At 35.7% G+C, this 22,210-nt stretch overlaps 3 protein-coding genes across 4 annotated transcripts; 1 reads left to right on the forward strand and 2 right to left on the reverse strand.

The window, feature by feature from the left end:
• Positions 1-2,022: 2,022 nt before the first annotated feature.
• LOC112764240 (chloroplast processing peptidase) lies at positions 2,023-5,713 on the reverse strand. The gene is made up of 7 exons (XM_025809791.2): positions 5,488-5,713; positions 5,145-5,383; positions 3,681-3,743; positions 3,514-3,582; positions 3,324-3,410; positions 2,951-3,018; positions 2,023-2,557 (listed from the first exon to the last, which is right to left on the reverse strand). The coding sequence occupies exons 2-7, from the start codon at positions 5,370-5,372 to the stop codon at positions 2,488-2,490; spliced, it is 585 nt and encodes a 194-aa protein (XP_025665576.1). The 5' UTR covers positions 5,373-5,383; positions 5,488-5,713; the 3' UTR covers positions 2,023-2,487.
• A 90-nt stretch (positions 5,714-5,803) lies between these two features.
• Positions 5,804-8,699, forward strand: LOC112764238 (uncharacterized). The gene has a single exon (XM_025809788.3). It carries the CDS (start codon positions 6,446-6,448, stop codon positions 8,552-8,554), a length of 2,109 nt encoding a protein of 702 aa, XP_025665573.1. The 5' UTR covers positions 5,804-6,445; the 3' UTR covers positions 8,555-8,699.
• Positions 8,700-8,755: 56 nt separating this feature from the next.
• Positions 8,756-12,427, reverse strand: LOC112764239 (cyclin-A1-1). Of its 2 annotated transcripts, XM_025809790.3 has the most exons (12): positions 11,959-12,282; positions 11,692-11,860; positions 11,428-11,598; positions 11,115-11,251; positions 10,586-10,678; positions 10,296-10,429; positions 10,120-10,195; positions 9,944-10,020; positions 9,806-9,839; positions 9,531-9,680; positions 9,292-9,426; positions 8,756-9,182 (listed from the first exon to the last, which is right to left on the reverse strand). In XM_025809790.3, exons 1-12 carry the CDS (start codon positions 12,124-12,126, stop codon positions 9,120-9,122), a joined length of 1,407 nt encoding a protein of 468 aa, XP_025665575.1. In that variant the 5' UTR covers positions 12,127-12,282; the 3' UTR covers positions 8,756-9,119. The 2 variants fall into 2 exon arrangements, with proteins under 2 accessions (XP_025665575.1, XP_025665574.1); XM_025809789.3 differs by having other exon boundaries at positions 11,428-11,860; positions 11,959-12,427.
• Between the last annotated feature and the right edge of the window lie 9,783 nt (positions 12,428-22,210).

Here is a 22,210-nt window from a genome sequence, read left to right on the forward strand (position 1 = left end):
AAACCTTTTTATTAAATCATAAATTATTAATTTAATTATTATTTTGATTAATAATCTCATAATTATTATTATTAATATACATTTAATTTATAAAAAATAAATTGATAAATATGTTTGTACTTATGGTTGTCTAGATTGATAAGTGTATTCAAGTTGTCTAGAATGATACAATATAAAAGGGTATTTAAAGGCGTTAAAAGAATTATAATAATAAAGACGTAATATTCAGATATACTAAATAATTCTAATGAATGCTAATTGATCCTAATATATTCTGACATATATATTAAAATACAAAATATATATTAAAAATAAATTAAATAAAATATATATTTATGTATATAAATATAAGATATCTAATTTTAGTATACAAATAATATTTTTAAATATTTATTTTATATACATAATTCAGGCAATTATTTTCGGAGCATATAATGTATTAAGTATGTTAAGGATAACCAAGATTTTTCAACGTGAAGTTGAATCTCAGTAGCATAAACCTGTCTAGAAGAGTACAAAATAGATAACCAAACAATGCAGTAGTTATACGCCTACGGTTAGCTACGATTTAGGAATTCAAGACCACCTAATTTAAAAGTTATTTATTGGTAGTCCTTTTATATGAACATACATATACTAATGTCTTATAATGGTAACATTCAAGTCCAAATCATTGAAAATAATTCAACTAATATAATGTTTTAAACTTGCTACTTGATTGAAAAATTCTTATCATATTCATATACTATTTATTCACAAGTTTTCACGATATAGTTCCGTATTATTGAGGCAATTTTGTTATAGTAGAAACTCCACTTCATATAAAATTGATATTTAAAAATTATTAAATAATTTAATAAATTTAATTAAATTATTATTTAATAATCTTCAATTATTAATTTTATTTAAAAATAACTGCATATAAATCTATATTTTGTCACAAAAAAATATATAAATCTATATTTTTTGTTATTATAATGATATATTTTTTTCGTTTTTTTTTGTCTATTATGATGGTAGTATTTTTTACACGGAGTAGGTGTTTTGGATTCGATTTCTTAAATATCGTCACAAAATGCCAAGTTTTAAAAATTCTTGTTTATAAGAATTTAATATTATAAACTACAGTACAAGAAATTGCATAAATATATTTTATTTTCCTTTTTACCAAATACGAACACATGATCTTGTACTCAAAATTATATATAGGAAATTTAACTGCTAAATTGTGAAGTCAAGTGTGGATAAATAATATCTATGATTTTATTAGGAAATTAATTTTTTGTAACCAATAATGATCTGTAATAAAATAGTGGATGGACAAATATTAAAGGAAAAAAAAAATAATTCTCAGTCTTTTTCTTTAGAATTAAACCTTTGAGAGTTCATTTACCATAAGATAATAGTCTAAACTCCAATTAACTAACTTTCTGTAATGAAATATTTTTATAATGTCTATCATATTCGATAATATGCTTCGAATCAGCATCAAGATAAAGGTTAATGTTAGTCTATGTCTGACGAGACATTTGAGGAGGAGCACAACATCGTACACTCAAAAAAGCACAACTTAAAACATTATTCATTTATTATTCCAATCATATTTATTGAAGCAATTTTTGGCAAGATATTTTTGTGGCAATTTCTAAGAGATAAGAGTAAGATGTGGTAGTGGATGGTGCAAAAACAAGGTAGTGCAATCTTGTTTTTCCTTCCTTCATTGGAATTGCATGTTACCAACTTTTTAAAGCGTGAAACATTAGAGAAGCCAATTAACGGAAAATGACACCACTAACCAAATTTTGCACAAGTAGATAGAATTGGTTTTGATAAATTCTTCCCTTTATCGAACAACAAAGACATATTTATATTCCAAGCAATCCAAATCCGACCATAGATAAAAAGTTAAAAGGATTTTTTTTTTTTTTGGGGCAGCAAAGTCATTCAAGTAAAAAAGAACATGACACTATAACAACTAACAAGTATCTTTAACTTATGCCATAGTTTTGAGCAAGATTCAAATAATTCAATACTCCTTTCCACACTTTTCTTTTTCTTTCAATGCATATAAACAAATTGTATTGTGGATAATACAAAAGAAATCAGATTCCTATAGACAATCAGCAATGCCATGCTCAAACAACAATGAACCAAGCAGGAATCACATGAAATATTTTTTGCTTGTTTTTGTGATATTGAAAGAGATTTGGATGTAAATGGTTCGGATATGAATGTGATTCATGTTAGAACACTATGGTGTGGTCTAATACATGAAGCCGACTTTACCTAGTGAGACAAGACTTAATTGTTTCATCCGAAGGAAGAACAGAAGAATGAGGTCTCACTAGGGGTATTTGAGTATCCATATGGCAGTTAGAGTTAGCAAATAATATGATTCAATAACTCGGATATAACTCTTCATGGAAATCACATGGAGGTAGAACTCTATTTCCTGCAATACATCTCCAATGGATAATGATATGTGTGTCAAATGTTTCTTGGTCTGTGCCAAGACATGACATATCTTCCGATAATATTTTTCACAGGAAGTGGTCCCCTGTTCATTATTAAGGAAAATAAGATTCAAGTTACAAAGAAGAAAAAGATAATGATAATAGGAGAAATTGTTTAACGTTAAGAGATCCATCATTTGTCCTAACAGAACAGAGATTAAGGGAAATGATTCATATAGTGTTAAGTACAACAATAGCTTCTGTAAAACCATGTTTCCTCAAACATTAAACAACAAAGATACTGATGTAACTATACATCAAGAGAACATATCAAATTGTGCTTCAAATGAACGACTTAAGAAAATGAGGTGAAAACTTCCATAGATAAATTGCGAGTATTTATACAAAGAGCTTTATCCATCAAACCTCAAACAAAACATAACCTTAATGTAAAATGTATAACAAAAGGGCAAAAACTAGTAGCAGGAGTTACTCACCACATATGGGAATCATTGCTGATGTTACGATTATCCCCCAAAACATAAACATGGCCTTTAGGCACACGCTGCGAGGATAGAAATAAAGTGAGGAAAAGGAAAATATGAATCAACAAAGAAACAAGGGGAAATGATATTCAGCCACAAAGCAAACATAAAAGGGAAAGCGAGAACACATGATTCTCCATAACAGAACATTGTTAATCCGGAAGCTAATAAGCAGACATTTGTTGAACTTGTGAAAGAAGCATAGTTTGAGATTTTGTGCAACGACTCTACCTCATAATGTTCACGAATATGAATTGCGGTCACAGCATAATTCTTGAATGAAGGTTAAAAGTAAAAAGGACCATAGCATTAATTAGGGCCTCACAGTTAACTCCAGTGTGTATGATGGTGGACCTGCTATGAAATCTTCATCCCGTGCAACACCATTGACATAGAGTTCCCCATTACGAATCTGCAAATTTTGCGATTCAGGATAGGAAGAGTTGATGTTAGTTATATTTCTCTCTGCTCATGATTTATTTTACCAAAAAAAGAAAATTGAAGCACATTTATACCTCAACTGTGTCTCCGGCTTTTGCAACAATTCTCTTAATGAAAACACCATCCATTTTGTCTCTAGATAGCTGTACAGAATACCACCACAATCATATAATTGAATTGTGTCATGAGTTGCGTCCTAGGAATATGCAAGTAAGTTGCAACTTGTCCCATGATAACATACCTTTGTTGGATCCCGGAACGTTACAATATCATTTACAGCAGGACTCCTGAGGTAAAATGAAGCCTGACAAAGTTTGCAAGAAAAATAAATCAAAATTCAAATATTAAAAAGATGATAGAAGTAGAAAAACAGAAATTTATCAGAAAATATTTGTTGACCTTATTTTTGAGTGTGTTTCTCACCACAACACAAACAGTCAGTATGCAGAAACAAAAATGAAAAGAGTGTAAGACAAAATATAAAAAATGACCCCACTTTTAAAATTGCATCATAATGAAGCAGAATTTCAACGAAGCTAAAATTTATTTCCATCAACAAAAATCAACACAAACTACAGCAACGGAAACAATCATTAACCAAACAATATCCGCTATTTATACAAATTATTCATAAAGCCAATTGACATACTCTTTCTGCATCCTCTTTTCATTACATATCAGTTATTGCTACATCTCCCATGACCTAAAACTAAAATCCCTTTGACCTAGATTATTATTCTCTATCTTTCTCCCTTCTATAGTTATTTACCCTTATGCTGTATTAATGTTTGTGCCATTTTCAAACATTGTTTAGATGGTCTTGCTACACTAAAATTGAGTTGATAGGAGGGCAATGTCTAAGAACTCGTACATTTCTTGTTAGTCAAATTTCCACTTCTTACTTTCAAGACGACTCATGTCCCACCCCCCCCCCCCCAAAAAAAAATATTTACTACCAAAACTAGCAGAATTCATTGATAGGAGGGCAATGTCTAAGAACTCGTACATTTCTTGTTAGTCAAATTTCCACTTCTTACTTTCCAGACGACTCATGTTCCCCCCCCCCCCCCCCCTTTTCCTTAAAAAACATATTTACTACCAAAACTAGCAGAATTCATTGAGTATATCAAGTAGAATTCACTTGATCACTTCAAATACAAGTGGTTAAACAACTTTGATATCACCAAACATAGCTTATTCATACAATACTGAAAACTATATCTAGATGTCTTAACCAATTTACACCCTCTTTTACTAAACATACACTTTCTGACTTTCACCACCCGATGGTAAAACACGCAGTACAACTTAAAATGTCAAATCAACTTGCCATTTTGAGAATTTGTAGTTTCGCACAGACTTCGGATTTCAGAGTATATCACTTCTAAGGAGGGTATTTATGTAAGGGTATATACTCCAATGGAACGATTGCCATGATAAAAACTAATCAATACATACAAGAACACCAACTCCTAAAAAGAAATATCAATGGGATCTAATTAGAGCTAGCTACAACCTAAACGGCAAAAGAAATTGTATTACGAATAAATTAAATCTACACACAACCATCAATTGGAAGGTTCTGCCAACATAGAACAGGAATATGCTAAAACATAGAAGTTAGATAGATAAAAAGAAAAAGAAAAAGAAAAAGTAAAAGAAAAGGGGCACAGATTTGAGAGAAAAGAATGAAGTTAGGAGGTACCTTTTCGACGAGAATTCGATCACCAACACGAAGGGTAGGGTACATAGAAGAAGAGGGTATGTAGTGAAGTTCAGAGAACATGGTCCAGAGAAGCGCAAGCAGCAGGAGCCTCATGAACCCATCAAGACCAGGCCATCGGAAGAAGCCTCCACTCTGACATGGCATCCATCGCATTGAAGGAGAAGCCACAAGGAAGTAGTACAATGCACTAGGCCTCAAGAAACTCATGGTTACTCCAACTAAACCAGACAAACAACAGAATTCAGTTAACCTAATTAAGAATTTAGAACAAATGAAAGAGTGAATTGATTATCATGAATCATGCATGATCAGGGTTTTGTACCAGGATTCGTGAAGAGATCGGAGTTTTGACTTTTAATTTGAAATCAGACAATGAATCCAGCGAAAGAGTCAAAATTGAGAGGTGTAACAAGAATGTGAGAGAAGCCAGAGCTTCAGTTGAAACTTGAAAGAGAGAGAATGAAAATGAGGAAGAAGTGTATATGTATTAGTAAATGGTGAAGTTAGGTGAGACTTACTGATTAAGTTTCTGCATCCAACGCGGTTTTGTGACACGTTAGTTTTGTTTGTCTACGGTTACGTCACACTGCAAAGCCGTTACTGTAACTAACAAAACAGAAGAAACAGTTGTGTTTTTTTTTCTTTTTACAATTAGAGCCCAATTCATCTAGAGCCCAATTTTCAACTCCTTCACCAGGCCCAGTATTACCTACAACTACAACACCAAAAATATCGTACTCGTAAGTTCGTAGCACATTTCCATTTTTCCAACCCCCCTAAGGCCCTGAAGTGAAAGCTCTTCAGCTTCCCCTTATTTTTCTAGCCACAATAAAATAAATAGAAAAGGTAACATGAATGATGAAAGGGAAATATGAAGCAGACGTCATTGCTCACGAAATTCTGAAGAACATTAATATATATAGAATTTTTTTATATTTACAGATGTTGCTGCCATGAAGACAAGGGGTTTCTGGATTCTGGATATTTATGGTGATGATATGACTATTGACTAATGATAATAAGAGTTGCAACATTTTGGGCCAAGAAAAAAGTCCAACAAGCCCATGAATAAAGCAGTAAACGACACATTAGGGTGTTATCGTATCACTTCGCCACACGTACAACAAATTTTGGACCTCACCTCGTTATCTTCCGATCCATTCTTCTTCAATTAATTAAATAATAAAATAACAATAATTTATCACACATTCACACTGCTCACACTCGCACGCACTCACTCACTCACTCAAACTCTTGACAGTGAGGAAGAAACAGAAACGATGAAACTACGGCAGTACTTGCCTTTTGTATGGCTTCTACTGTCATGGAGATGGTCACTGTTACCGTTATCTTATGCATCTGATGAAGAACAAGGTTCCACAAGCATAATCTTCACCACACTTGGTCGACCCGATTACGCCTTCGACATCTACTCCGTCCCGGTTAATATTCCACTCACTCCCAATTCTGAACTTCAACTCACCGATGGCCATTCCGTCAACTTTAACGGCCAATTCGCTCCCCCCACCCTCCTTCTCCCTACAGACCCACCACCGCCCCTTCAACTCGTCTACGTCACTGAACGGAATAACGGCCTTTCCACCATCTTCTACGACGCACTCTACATCCAACAACAACCCCAAACCTCATCAAGAAGATCCACTCTCGAATCCCAAACCATCACCAAAAGAATCCAAGTCCCTCTGCTACCCAATCACTCACAAAACGATAACAAAGTCTCCATGAAGGATAAACCAACCCTCACGGGAGAATATCTTATCTACGTCTCCACACATGAGAACCCCGGCGTGCCACGTGTCAGCTGGGCAGCCGTGTACTCTACCCACCTCAAATCTGGTAACACTCGAAGGCTAACCCCTTACGGCATCGCTGACTTTAGCCCCGCGGTGTCTCCTTCCGGGGAGTTCACGGCCGTCGCCTCCTACGGCGAATCTGGATGGAACGGCGAGGTGGAGGATCTTACTACTGACATCTATGTGTTCTTGACTCGGGATGGGACTCACCGAGTCAAGGTTGTTGAACATGGTGGCTGGCCAAGCTGGGTGGACGATCGCACCATCTATTTCCACCGGAGGGGCGACGACCAGTGGTGGAGCGTTTACCGTGCTATCCTCCCCGCCGGAAAGGGTTCCATATCCGTTGACTCGGTCCGAGTCGAGCGAGTCACCCCGCCGGGTCTCCACGCGTTCACGCCGGCAACCTCGCCGGGAAATCACGAATTCATCGCCGTCGCGACGAGGAGGCCGGGTTCCACCTATCGCCAAATCGAATTATTCAACTTGGTCAAGAACGAGTTCACCGAGTTGACTCGTTTCGTCTCGCCCAATTCTCACCACCTCAACCCGTTCCTCTCGCCCGATTCAACCCGGGTCGGATACCACAAGTGCAGGGGCGAGCCAAACTCAAACGAATCCCCTCAGCTATTCCTCGAGAATGTTAAAAGCCCGGTTCCTGGTCTATCCATCTTCCGGTTCACTGGTTCGTTCTCGGTTTTTTCTCCCTCGGGTGACCGAATCGCTTACGTCGACATGCCAGGGATCTACGTAGTGAACAGTGATGGTTCGAACCTTCGAAAGGTTTCTGACGCGATGACGTTTTCAACCGCATGGGACCCGGTTCGACCGGGTATAATCTACACTGCACTCGGAGAAGGATTCTCCTCAGAGAGCACGCGTATCGATATCATTTCCATCAACGTTGACCAAAAGAGTAACAACATCAAGCGGTTGACACTCGGCGGAGGCAACAACGCATTTCCCTCGGTTTCGCCTGATGGGAAATGGATCGTGTTCCGGTCAGCTCGGACGGGTTACAAGAACCTCTACGTGATGGACGCGGCCGAAGGCGAAAGCAACGGGCTAAGACGGTTGACGGAGGGGCCCTGGACAGACACAATGTGTAACTGGTCACCGGATGGAGAATGGATCGCTTTTGCTTCGGACCGGCACGCACCCGGTAATGGTAGTTTTGAGTTGTACTTGATCCACCCCAACGGAACCGGGTTAAGGAAACTTATTCAAAGCGGGTCGGGTGGGAGAACAAACCACCCATACTTTAGTCCCGATGGGAAGAAGATTGTGTTTACTTCGGATTTTGCGGGCATTTCTGCTGAGCCAATATCTAACCCTCATCATTACCAGCCGTATGGTGAGATATTCACCATTGGGTTGGACGGGTCGGGTTTGACAAGATTGACCCATAATTCGTATGAGGATGGTACACCTGCTTGGGCCCCCAAGTTTCTGAAGCCCGTTAGTATTGACAAGCCCAAGGGTGGTCCGTACTGTGCCTTTGAGGATTTGCAATGGCTTAGCAATATGCCTAACGGTAATGGAAGTGTTGTGTCAAATGCTCAGTGTGGTTTATAAGATCTTAATGGCATTTTATATTGCAATTTTTATCTTTTGATAAATGCCTTTATCATTTGGCAGATGCATAATAAGATGCTTGCTACTGTAAAGTGTGAACTTTGGGTTATATGTATTATATATACTTTATAATTATTATGGGTTATGATTGGCGTTGCTTTCTCATGATTTTGATAATGATACTTGTAGAGCAAACTCAAATTCATTGGAAATGATGCTTTGTAACTATTGATTAGATTAAAAGGCCATAGTAAAAAAAGGTTCAACAAATTAATCATGTGCTATTTCTATTTTACTGCTTACTACATATTTAAAATTGGACAGTGTATGTGGTAGCCATAAAAATGATGGAGATGCAGTAGCCAATGATTCAAGTAGATTCTTTGAAGCTTGATTTTGTTTGTCAATTTATGGCCGAACCCCCACAGAGCATGCCACATCAAATGAAAAGCAGATACAACAAGAACTCTTCTAATCAAGGTGGGAAAAATGGTAACTACATATACAATGATAAGAGAAGAATGGCCTTCTCTCTTGAGAAACGGCAATTCAACTGTATCTTTCCTCAATTCTGAAAATATTCTGAAGGTATTGAGGAAGGGCAACACTTCTTGGCCACATTTTTGTACTGAAAACACAAATTCAACATATCTGAGTTAAGAGGAAAAAATATTATACAAGGGAACAACAAATCATAGCAGCAACCACTCAAGAGGCAAAGATGTTTATGTTTATACCTTGTGCTGACTATACTTTTCCCTAATTGCAGGCAAATTGGAGTTAGGATTGTTGCAACAAAGTCGATGGAGATCCCTTACACAACTACACAAATCAGAGGGCTGGTATTGTGTATAGTGCTTCAATGTAGCATTCTGTTTAAGGAGAAAAAATAATATCAAGCACAAGCATATATACCCTTAAAATGAATACATTAAGAATCTTAAAATGATCATAGGCTTTGTTGATAGTACTGTACCCATGGTTTGGTTGAGGGGGAGAGTATAAACTTGGCTAGAAAAATTGCAGAAGCAGCTATTAGTGACGGAGCATAACAAAGCATACTGTACTCCAACAAAGACAATTCGGCAATGTAGTTTGTCAAGCACTCTAGTTGCAACGAAGGGGTCTGAAAAAATAAAGACATGGAATCATTTTACTGTTAGAAGTGGAGTTTAATTATAAAGAAACAATACAATTAAATGCAGTACAAGAACTACAAATAGAAATAACCAGCTTAAGAGAAGAAGATACCTCACTGACTCCTTGAGCTGCACGAACGAACCGTCTGATATCCACATGAAAAATAAAAGAGGTGTTGAATTAGGCCATTTAGAAACCATAGAACTTCAAATGATCAGAGTATATGATAGCAATCACTTTAATCACTACCTTAAGAAACACTTAATTGTTGGAGCTGTCATTTCAAACTTCAGATAATTCAAGACAGCAGATTCCATTTGCAAAACCTGCATTGAATAATTTGCATTAGATTGGCACACTAAATGTATTATAAACAAGTAACTTGAAGCTGCAAAATTAAGCCAATAAAATGTAAAAGCACAAACCTCTTCTTTGAAGTATGTGTTGTCGGTGATGTAACAAAATTCCTCTACCTGGGGTGCACAAATCTCCTCATATTTACTGTCAATAATAACCAAACATCAAATTCTATTATTATGTGTTTTTGCCAATCCAAATAGATAAAAATTTCATCAATCAGAGACATAAGAGGGACCCTTACGAGGCAACCATCATGGAAGCAACACCAAGTAATTGTAATTTTTGCCTGTTCATTGGATTCCCTGAAAGATACCTATCTATGTAGTTCACTGTCAAATACAATGTATCAGGTACCAATCGATACTCTTCGGCTACCTGAAAATCGAATATGGAAGTTTAGCATAAAGCTATAAACCCCCTGCACTTGATCTCCAATTGCAATACAGTAAGATAAAAAAGTTCAATATCATGTGCCAAAAATTAAGTGTGTTTATATTTTTTAACACTTTTTTTGTTGAATATCAAGATTACCTCAACAAGCCAATCAATCAATATAGCACGCATGCTGGGATTTATGTCCTTCTGAACACTCTCCATGAAGTCCGTGGAAGGTCTTTTCTTTGCCTAAGATTCCATATTTAACAAAGAAAAAGAATTTAGAATAAACAAATCAAATGGTATTAATTTTAATGTTTTGTAGCAGATAGGTAAAATAAGAGGGACTATCTGACTAATAAAAATAAACTCTCATAGTTATTGAGGATGACTAAGCCCTCAAATGCAACTTTATGAAGCCAAATGTGAAAGAAAGCAGAAATGAAGGACTAAGGTGCAATCCGACAAAAAGGTCATTCTACTACTATTCAAAGAATAATGGCATTCTACTAAATTTTGAATAAAGAAAAGCAGTCAGAAATTTAAGTTGGGAATCTAACAAAGCAAGATCCACTTACTATTCAAAAAAAAAAAATTTCAAATAGTCTTACAAAGTTGCAGTAGCTACAGTGATTACTAAACTAATAACACATCAAACACATAATATGAGATATGCATTTTTTACCTCAGATGCACGCAGGTGCTTGTATATATCACAAGCAAATGTTGCACAAAGCTGGGGATCCATGAAGTTGTTATCAACATTCACAACTTTGTCATCTTTCTCCAACTCAACAAGTATGTCTCTACTGCATATGTTCCCTGCAAAACATATCCAATCATGTACTGCATTAGAAGACAAGGCACTGGTACAGACAATATGATAAAAAAATAAAACAAAATCAAACCCCACAAAATGATTTACAAAATATAATAACACAAATAGCATATTCATATCCACATTCATATTCATATTCATCTTCATAATCAATTTCAACCTGCTGGTGGCTCTGGAGTATCAGAAATGTTGAGGGTGCTGAATGTCTTCCTCTGAATTGAATCAACGGCCGGCGCGATATCATTGTTGTCCAAATACTCAATGTCAGGGCTCTTGAAAGATTCACAAGAAGACATGGTCTCATCCACAGACATGGAAACAGATGCCCCATCTGATTTACAAGGAGAAACATCCATTTTTGAGATATGAACACTAACAGGGGCAGCAGCAGCAGCAACAGCAACAACAACTTTCTTAGCATCACCTTCTTCCCTTGCAGAGACATAACTAGGCTTCGGAAAAACAACAGCATTGCACTTTACAGCACTCTGCAAAATCGGTATCTTGTTGCTTGAAATTGAAGAACAAGTTGTAGTAGTGTTACATGATGAAGCCTCTTTCTTCGTCTTAGCAACTTTAGTAGCACAAGGTACCTGTCAAAATTAACAATTGATCAATCTATGAAACCCTAAACCTAAACCTAAAGCTTGAACATGTGAGGAATGAAAGAATACAGAAGTGGAAAAAATACCAGAGAAGAGCGTCGAGAAATGTTATTGGTGAGGTTTGTTAGCGGCGCTCGCTTCTTCGCAAGGGAAACCTTTCCCGCGTTGTGGTTTTCGGTTGACGACGCCGATGCATGGCGTTTTGCCAAAGACGACGTCGTTGAGGAAGAAAACGATGAACGACGGTTCGACATTTCAATCAAATTTTGAACCGTTGAAACTCCTTTTCTTCACTTTGTCTTTGTTTTCTTGAGAATTCTGAACGAGAACCAAGTAAAGAAAGAGAGAAAACGAAGACGCAGAAACAAAGAAAGAAAGAAAGAAAGATTGTTAGTGGCACTATTTGCTCTGATTTTCAGAGAGAAATCAATTACTACCATATAAAGGGAAAAGAAGGGGTCTTTTTCTTCTTCATTTGAAAACTTTTGAGAGTTAAGAGAAAAAACAAGAGAGAAAATCGTGAGTGTGCATTAAATCAGATTATTTTATTGTTTTATTTTTTTTAATTTATTTGTTTATCATTTATTGTGAATTTTCCTTTATGATAAAGGTTGTATTTAATGTCGTTTTTGAGGGCGGGGAAAAGGGTTGGTTTCAAATGTGGGTCAATCTAGACCGTTGATCTGGCACATTATTCGTTACGAGTGTGGTCCCCTACATGGTTCTATACTACTAGAGCTTATTTTTCAAAAATGTGTTTTGAAACGACGCCGTTTGAGAGTGCAGCTTCATGCATGATGCAGGTGCAGCCTATGGTATTATGAATTGTCGTTGGCACGTGAGTGTGGAGGAGCTTCTATTTTGAATTTGAATTGTTTCAAAGTTTCAAACGGTCACTGGATCTGTCGTTTGCTGCTGCTTTGAGGAGCCAAATACTGATCCCAATTCCCAAACATAGTCCTTTCTGTACAAAAACAAGTTGATAATATTAGTATTCATGTTTGGTTTTTCGTATTTGATTAATGCCATGCACAACACTAATTCAAATCTTTGCACCAAAAAAGAGGAGGCTCTCCCCCACTACGGAACCTATGCTAATTAAGAGAAGAAAATATTCAACTTCAGATGACTTTTTAAAACACACGATAAAGGTTTGTTCAGCATAGCGCAAACAAACTCCTTCAATTTGGTGAATCTAGTCATTCAATTTGTCTTGTTGTAGAAGAACTATGGTTTTTGCAATGCGAATTATGTTGTGTAGTTAGTAGTTTTTTTTTTTTTTTTTTTACCAAAGATAGGAAACTCGAACCCACAGCCTCTTAATTGAGTATAGAAAGACTATGTTATTTGAGCTATTATTCATTGGAATTTGAATAATAACGAAATCATGTGTAAAATATAGTATAAAAATATGTCTTTTTATGAACTATATTTAATTATATATTATGAAAGAGTTATGATACTCACAGAATTATGATCAAAATAATTTTAATGAAACTCTTTTTGCAGAGCAAAGTCTTAACTTTGTTTGTCTTACATAAATGCTTATCACCAATCTTAGCTGTTGACAATTATATAAGAGGGACAAAGTTCCCTAGTGTCTTTGTTTTTTAGGCTTTTTGTTTTCATTCTACTATAATTGAAAAAAAAAAAAAGATTTTGTCTCTTCTTATATATACAATTCTATTCTTTGAAAATAAATATAAAAAAAACTTCTAACTAACAAATTGAAGTCTAATGCAAAATATATGTACTAAAACAATAATTTCCAAATCAATGTCCATTAATAAGAATACTTTATAAAATAACAGAAGTTGATGCTTCAGCAAACAAATTTGGATATGAAATTTTTTGAATATATTCTCGAACATAAGAATGTGACATGTGTGGTGTTAAATTTTGGGGTTTACAATGAACAAGAATTTTTTAAATTTTTTTAAATTACTCCAAAAACAACTCGTTTACAATGAGAAGACTTTTTTGGATTTTTTTAAAAAATTTTAAAAAGGGTAAAACACTATAATAAGCTAAGGAGAATGAAATTTTACACAAATAAGCCAAATGGAAAACTGGTTCATGAATCCATCAATGCACATTACTATTTGAATCAGGTTCATTCGAATTCTATTCACACATAATTCGAATAATGTTGATTCGAATTATACACAAACGCACACACACTAATTCGAATCATGTTGATTCGAATTACACTCACACACGCTGCACATAATAATTCGAATTGGACAGATTCGAATTACTCATGATTTAATTCTGCCTTTTTTTATTAAAAAATTAATAATTGATTAAAAAATTAATAATTTAAAAATTAACATATTTTATTTCATGCATTAAAAAAAAGCTAACAAAATATTTTATTCTATATAAAATAATTTTTAAAAATAGCTTAAAAGATAGTAGGAGTACTATAAAAATTTGTAATGTCCTAATAACTTAGGACATTAAAGAAATACTCTACATAGTCAATAATAATTTAGAAATTAACCAGTATTTACTTAAATTACTAGAATATTACAAACTTTTATAGTACTCTTAACATTTTTTAAGCTATTTTTTTAAATTATTACTATGTGCAGCGTGTGTTAGTGAAATTCGAATCAACATAATTCGAATTAGTGTGTATGCGCGTTTGTGTATAATTCGAATCAACATGATTCGAATTATGTGTGAATAGAGTTCGAATGAACCTGATTCAAACTATATAGTAATGTGCATTGGTAGATTTATGAACTAGTTTTCCATTTGGCTTATTTGTGTAAAATTTCATTCTCCTTGTCTTATTATAGTGTTTTACCCTTTTAAAAAATCACACTTTCGGCGAGAATGAATTTTTCTTTTTTTTAATGTATTAATATTAATATTAATATATTTAGTTATATAAGTATATATAACAACATATAATAATAAAATATAAATTTAACAAAGATCGTAATACACAAATAAATACATATATAACAAACAAATAAATAATTGTATCTAAATTAGTAATTAAATTATAACCGTAAAAATTAATTATATTCAGTGTTAATTATTTACAATAAAAATAATAACATTAAAATATATCAAGAAATATAGTTTTTAAATTTATAAGAGTTATAAGAAGTTATATTATTATAAATATTATCTATATCATAATATAATAATCTCTTCTTAAGATTAATTTTGATGTTATGAAATTTGTGCTCTAAAAGAAAAAAAAATAACAATTTTATAGTTAGTATTTATTAATAAACACTATAAACACACATCATGTTATATATTATCTTCTTGTTAGAATATATTAAGACCAATTAGTATTAATTAGAATTATTTAGCATATTTGAATATTTATTATAAAATATTACGTCTTTATTATTTCGATTCTCTTAACACCTATAAATATCCTTCATTCCACAACAATTTGAATACACACAGATTCTTTTTTGAAAAAGTCTAGGGGACCAGCAACTTTGTTAAATTCTGGCCAGCATGTAACCAGCAAAGAAAAGTGAGCCATTGGATGAAATCTCACACTAATCTCACACTAATCTCACACCATTAAAACCATCATTGATGGCTATTTGATGGCTACAAATCACAAAAGTTGCTGACCCCTAACATTCCTCTTCTTTTTTTATTGTTCTCTTTTACCCTTTTTAATATGGTATCAGAACCATGTTATCCTCCTTGAAGAGCATAGATTATTTTTCTTCTAGTAAAATCATCGTATTTTTTTTACATTTTTTCTTTATGCCATTTTTTCTTATCTTTTGTTATTCTTTTAATACTTTTTCATCTCACCAATTAGCCTATCCTCTCTATCTCGTGTCTTTTCGAGTCTATTAGGATCAATTAGCATTTATTAAAATCATTTAGTATATTTAAAGATTTATTATAGGATATTACATCTTTATTATTTCGATTCTCTTAACACCTATAAATACCCTTCTATATTTTATCATTCCATAACAATTTAAATACACACGAATTCTTTTTTTATTGTTCTCTTTTACCCTTTTGTGTGTATATAGTAGTTGGAATATATGTATAGCATTATGAGTTCGTAGTGTTTATTGATAAATAATATTAACTATAAAAAAAAGTTCAATTAGCTTCGTGTAGAATAAGAAAGGTTACAATTTTTCTAAACAATATCAATCAATTGAATAAAATGAGATAAAAAAATACATATTATTTACCATTTGATTTAAAACTTTATATTTTTAAAATTTACATATATTTTTTTAATATTTAGATTTTAACATTTATTTTTTTTAATTTATATATGCATTTATATTTGGATATAAAATTTAGGGTAATTTTCTCAAATAAATAAAATGGCCCTCAAAATTACCTGATTATACATTTTCACAAATGCAGACGTAATTGCATTTTTTGACGAATCTATAGAAACTGTTACTGCCAGCAGCGGATTACGAGCAAGGGCGTTTGAACAGAAACCGCTATAGGTAGTTGCGGTTTCTGTGCAGCAGGATTTGGCTATAAACCGCTACAGGCAGTAGCGGTTTATGCATTGAAAGCAAGCAACGTAAACCGCTAGAGACAGTAGCGGTTTACGTGGAGTGTGCGTCTATATAATTTGTGGCTTGCAGTCGCGGATTTCATTTGTGCTTTTGTGGGGTTGCCTAGAGAGAGAAAACTTGTAGAGAGAAGGAGGAGCACTTGGAAGAGGGTTTTAGAAATTTTTCGAGCACTGACTTGAGGTAGAGAGCATGGCAGACGAACAGAGCTTGTACCGACTGAACGGTGTTGCCCACGTTGTCGGTGCCATTGCCGACGAGGTTAGCTTTATTTTATTTATCTCAGCATTAACATATGTTAGATAGGTTATAGAATGTAGGGTGTAGATACTAAAATGTTAATCAGTGTTTTGAAAGCCTGACCGGATCGGTTGGTTCAACCGGGTTAACCGAAAACCGGTCATCTGGCCATGAAATTAGTTTAGTTAGTTGGTAGGTTATGAAATTTTAAATTTTATTATTATCTGAATTATTGAATTTAAATTTTAAAAGATTTGTATTATACTTTTAATAATTTTATTTTATATTTAACGAAATCGGTTCGACTACGGTTCAACTACGGTTGGACCATTGAATCATTGATATTAATTTAAACCTTATAACTTGACTGGTTCAGTGATCGGTTCGGTTCTCGCAACCTTGATATTAATTTAAACCTTATAATTGAGTGTTAGATCTTACTTAGGGTGTGGAATGTAGTGACAGTATATGCTAGGCTAGACGACATTGGAATAATAGGTGAAGTTAAATTTAAATTTAATTTTTAATTTAAAATATTCTGTTTAAATTATAGCTAAGCAACCGTTGTTTAGTCGGAAATCGATTAAGGTTAAGAACGTGTTTATTTTGTATGTTTCCTTTGTGTCATTGTGTGGCAATATTTATTTATGTATTTATTTATTCGGTCGAATAAGTTAAGATTTTTCCGTGTTGCATGTAAATTTGAATAACTTGTGGATGTCTTTCGTGCATGGTGCAGCCAAATAGGTGTATCTACAGTGTGAGGCGGCAACAAAATATGCCAATGCATGACAGAATCATACCTTATTTAGAGAGGGCTGGTTTGTACCACTTGGCCAGGCTAAACAGTCGTTGGTTCTGGTTGGATGAGCCTATGGTTAGTACATTCATTGAGAGTGGCGTCCCGAGGCTCATACTTTTCATATGCCTTTTGGAGAGTGCACAGTGACACTGCAAGATATGGTGTTTCAGCTTGGCTTGCCTATTGATGGGAGGGCTGTCAGTGGTTGCCTTGCAGAGTTTAAAAATTTCATGGAGGGTGGGCGACCAGCCTGGGAATGGTTTCAGGATTTATTCGGTGAGCTGCCTCCACTGAATAAGGTCAAGCAAATGACCGTCCACTTCACATGGTTTCATGAGAGGTTTCAGGTGTTGCCAGAAGATGCGACCGAGGATACTGTTCGCATATATGCACGTGCCTACATCATGATGTTGTTATCCACTCAGTTATTTGGGGACAAGAGTGCGAACTGGGTTCATATTCAGTGGTTGTCCTTTGTGGCAAATCTTGATGACATGGGGAGTTATAGTTGGGGATCTGCCGCGTTGGCGTGGTTGTATCGATGCATGTGTCGGGTAGTGAACAGAAATACTACGAACTTGGCGGGTCCTCTTTACATAGGTGGACTCAGTTGCTTCCTGTAACACCTTAATCGTAACCGACGCATCCGCTCTGACCAATGAAAAGATCCTCGCACAGATGACATGATAATCAAGTTGTATGTGGTCGCTCGATATGGATGTGGCCAAACACGTGTGCGGTCCGTTGTACCTCCTAACTTTCCACGTGTTCTTCCCCTGCCGCAGTGCAATACGGATCATCCACGTGCACCCTTTTCCAAACTCCTTGCACTTCCCTTGGTATTTCAGATGGTCCGATTCCATCACCCTGTACTCAACTCCACGCCGGATGCTGTAATCCTTCACACTCAGCACAGCTTCCTCCTTACTCTGGAAAGATTGGCCAAGATGAAATTCCGCCAGACCGGTTACATCATGCAGACCCTGACCCACATACGTCTCCCCCAACTCTCGCTGTTCGCCAATGGCTTCCAAGTTCAACGCTGACAGTGTGGAGGATATTGCTGTGTGCCGGAACCGGATGCTCCTTGGGGTGTGTGTGTGGTGCTCGGAATATCCTCCTCACCCTCCCCAACAATGTCGACCGGCTCATCCGCTGAATCATCATCTCACATGGCATTTTCAACACGATCTGGTCCAACCTCATAGTCAAAATCGAGGACACCGACAGGCACACTAGCAGTACCAATCGCAACACATGGAGGATCGTGCATCGGACCAGAAGTGCGACCACTGGCATTGATGTGGAGGCACCATCCATCGTCGTCGACTGAGGATTTGGCGCAGATGCCCTAGAGCTGTCGACGCTATCCTCCAACTTCGCAAACAACTCTGGTATTCTGACCTCCGGAAAACTCCGTCGATAGTGAAACAAGACCTACAAGTCTTCATCCGACCCTATGACAAACGTCTCATACTTCACACAGGCGGCCACAACGGCAATGGGAATCTTGTAGAACAATTTTTTAATCCACTTGGTCCCGCACACACCAAGCTTCTGTAATATGCTCTATTTTATCTCTGCCAACGTACTCGACAACCGAATAAAAACACTAAGGGATTCTCTATCTATGAATTTAACCCCGTGCCTTTTACTTTTTTTTTTTTCCAGAGCAATGCACCAAAGCCACAAAACACTCCTCCCCATCCATTTGTGAGAAATGAGACTCTTCTCAACTCAATCATGTCTTGGAGGGGTATTTATAGGCAACCAGCCTTGACGCACACTCCACATAAACCGCTACTGCCTCTAGCGGTTTACACATATTGCTTCCAATGCATAAACCGCTACTGCCTGTAGCGGTTTATGGCCAAATCCTGCTGCACAGAAATCGCTACTGCCTATAGCAATTTCTGTTTAAACGCCCTTGCTCGTAAATCGCGGCTGCCAGTAGCGGTTTACGTTATACCCTAATCTGCTGCTGGCAGTAGCGGTTTCTATAGATTCGTAAAAAAATACAATTGCGTCTTCGTTTGTGAAATTGTGTAATTAGGTAATTTTGAAGCCCATTTTATTTATTTGAGAAAATTGCCCTAAAATTTAAATATTTTTATAAAATTTACGTGTGGAAGTTATTTTTCATATACTGCTACAACTATCAAGGATCTTCCCTTCTAGAATGGTTTATGTTACAATAATCTTTCAGCAGAGTTATAATTTTGTACCATTTTTAAATACTTTTTAAATAAATAATTTTTTATTCTCACTTGAAAGATTTACATTTTATGAACCTTCAAAATTAACACTAATAAAATGCATAATATTTGTTACCACATTCTAACTCAGTTTTATTAAAAAAATTACTCTATATAATTAGAGCATGAGCATCTCGCAATTCACAAGAAGCAGTATATTAGCGTTATATATAGAACATGGGTGCTCGATCACGTGACGGTTCAATAACATCTCACAGTAAACAAAATTATAGTCTTAATTTTGGTAAACTTCATCATCATTTTATTTATTATTTTTTAACAACTACTTTAATTTAAGGAGCAAAAGTTGTACATTATATAAAATAGTTATTTTAAATTTTTAACATTACCATTAATCAAATATAATGAATCTTCGAAATGCAAGTATATTATTAATAAATTATACTACTTATGAATGGTAAAGTTTTATAAATCCATTCGAAATTGGCCCTAATCAAATTTTTTTTGGTGTCTAAACATGAAAAAAAATAAATCAAACACTATCCTATATTCGAGTGGATAATTTGTTAGAGATCAACACATGATTCAAACCAAATAACATGGTTAGAGTTATTCTTAATACCAAATTTAACAATGCATAATTAATAAAATAAAAAGAGAAAGTATGCGGCTCACAAAGTTTGCATAATAATAATGACAAATGCCAACTAAAGCAATAAATATAATAGTCATTACAAATATCCTAATGCGGATGGCCAAGGCGTTACCACTGAAATGTAACATTAAATATTACATTCCCTGCCCACAAAAGAGAGCTAACAAGGGTTAAGATTATTCATATTGATTCAAACTTTTACTACCATCTCAATTTTTTTTTTTAAAAGAAAGAGCTCAACACTTAGGTGAAGCAAGTAAGTAAGATAAATACAAATGATAAACGAACAACAACCCCTATGTCATCTCCGCCATAACCATCAACAACATGAGTTATTTACAATACCACTCTGTAGCACATGAAAATGATTGATCCACACAATTTCTAATCCCTGTTGTCTTGCTGTGAAAGATGACATCGTTTCTGCGTAACCAGATAGTCCACATAACTGAAAAGAACCCAACAAGCCAATACTTGCGCAGCTCTTTTCTCATCGGCACAAATCTACAACTCTCAAAGTGCTCCTTCAAAGTACCGGGGACAATCCACTGCTGTCCAAACGCTGAGATCCAAGCACACCATACCTGCCAAGAGTACTCACAAGTAATAAATAGATGTTGTATATTTTCAACATCTCGCTTACACAACACACACAAAGTATCCCTCTGTTGTAGGATTCCCAGTCTACTAAGCCGGTCTTTTGTATTGACTCGGCCTACCAAAACAAACCAGGAGAACAACTCTACTCGTGGTGGAACTAGGCCCTTCCAAATCTCTTTTGTGAACCTGCAGCTCAGAATCTCCTCATCCAAAGTCTCCTCCTACAGTACCTGCACAAATGAATTAGTAGAATAAACGCATTTCTTGTCAAATTTCCACACCACTCTATCTTGCACATCTGCTATTAGTCTAACAGATTGCAAGACATGAAGCAGCTGGTTCAATGTGTCAGTCTCCCATTGTCGTAATTCCCTTCTCCATTGGAATTGCCATACCCACTCTATCCTATCCCAGAACCCACAATCCCCAATTACTGATCCTTTTTGGTTTGAAATTAAGAAGAGCCTCGGGAAGGAGTCTTTCAACTTTCCCACTTGGAGCCATGTATCCTCCCAAAATCTGGTGGATCTACCATCTCCTACTTCCATAGCAAGCCCATCAACCATCTTCTATCTGACATGTTGCTCATTTATTTGCACTTGACATATGTCTCTCTACGGACCCTCCCTCTTTGGTAATGTCTGAGTTGACAGCAAGTGATTCGAGTTCAAGCTATTGTAAGAGCATACAATCTTCTTCCATAGGGGACAGTCCTCCTTAGAGAACCGCCACCACCATTTAAACAATAATGCCGTATTTCAGACCACTGCATCACCCACCCCCAACCCTCCTAACTTCTTTGGTGCCTGGATCATCTCCTACTTCACTAACGCCATACCAGGTCATCCAACATCCTTCCCCCAAAAGAACCTCCTCTGCAAAGAGATAATTCTCCGTGCAATCGCATTTGGCATCTTGTACAAACTCAGGTAATAGATAAGCAGGTTGTTAATAACTGACTTAATGAGTACTAGCTTTCCAGATTTACTAAGAACCTTTGCTTTCCACAGGCTGAGTTTCTCTTCCACCTTGTCAATAACCGGCTTCCAAGTTTTTACCAACCGCGGATTTGCTCCTAGGCTAATACCAAGGTACCTCACCGGTAGGGCTGCCTCCTGACAATCTAGTAACTGACACATCTGGTGAACCCACTCCTGACTGCAGTTCACTGGTATCAAATTAGACTTCTCAAAGTTAATGCTCAACCTAGACATCACTTCAAAGCACCTCAGAAGTCTCTTATAGTTTCTTATTGTCTCCTCCTCCGACGGACAGAATAAAATAGTG

The sequence above is a fragment of the Arachis hypogaea genome, chromosome 17 (genome assembly GCF_003086295.3).
Source record: "Arachis hypogaea cultivar Tifrunner chromosome 17, arahy.Tifrunner.gnm2.J5K5, whole genome shotgun sequence".
In the NCBI taxonomy this organism is placed as follows: Eukaryota; Viridiplantae; Streptophyta; class Magnoliopsida; order Fabales; family Fabaceae; genus Arachis; species Arachis hypogaea.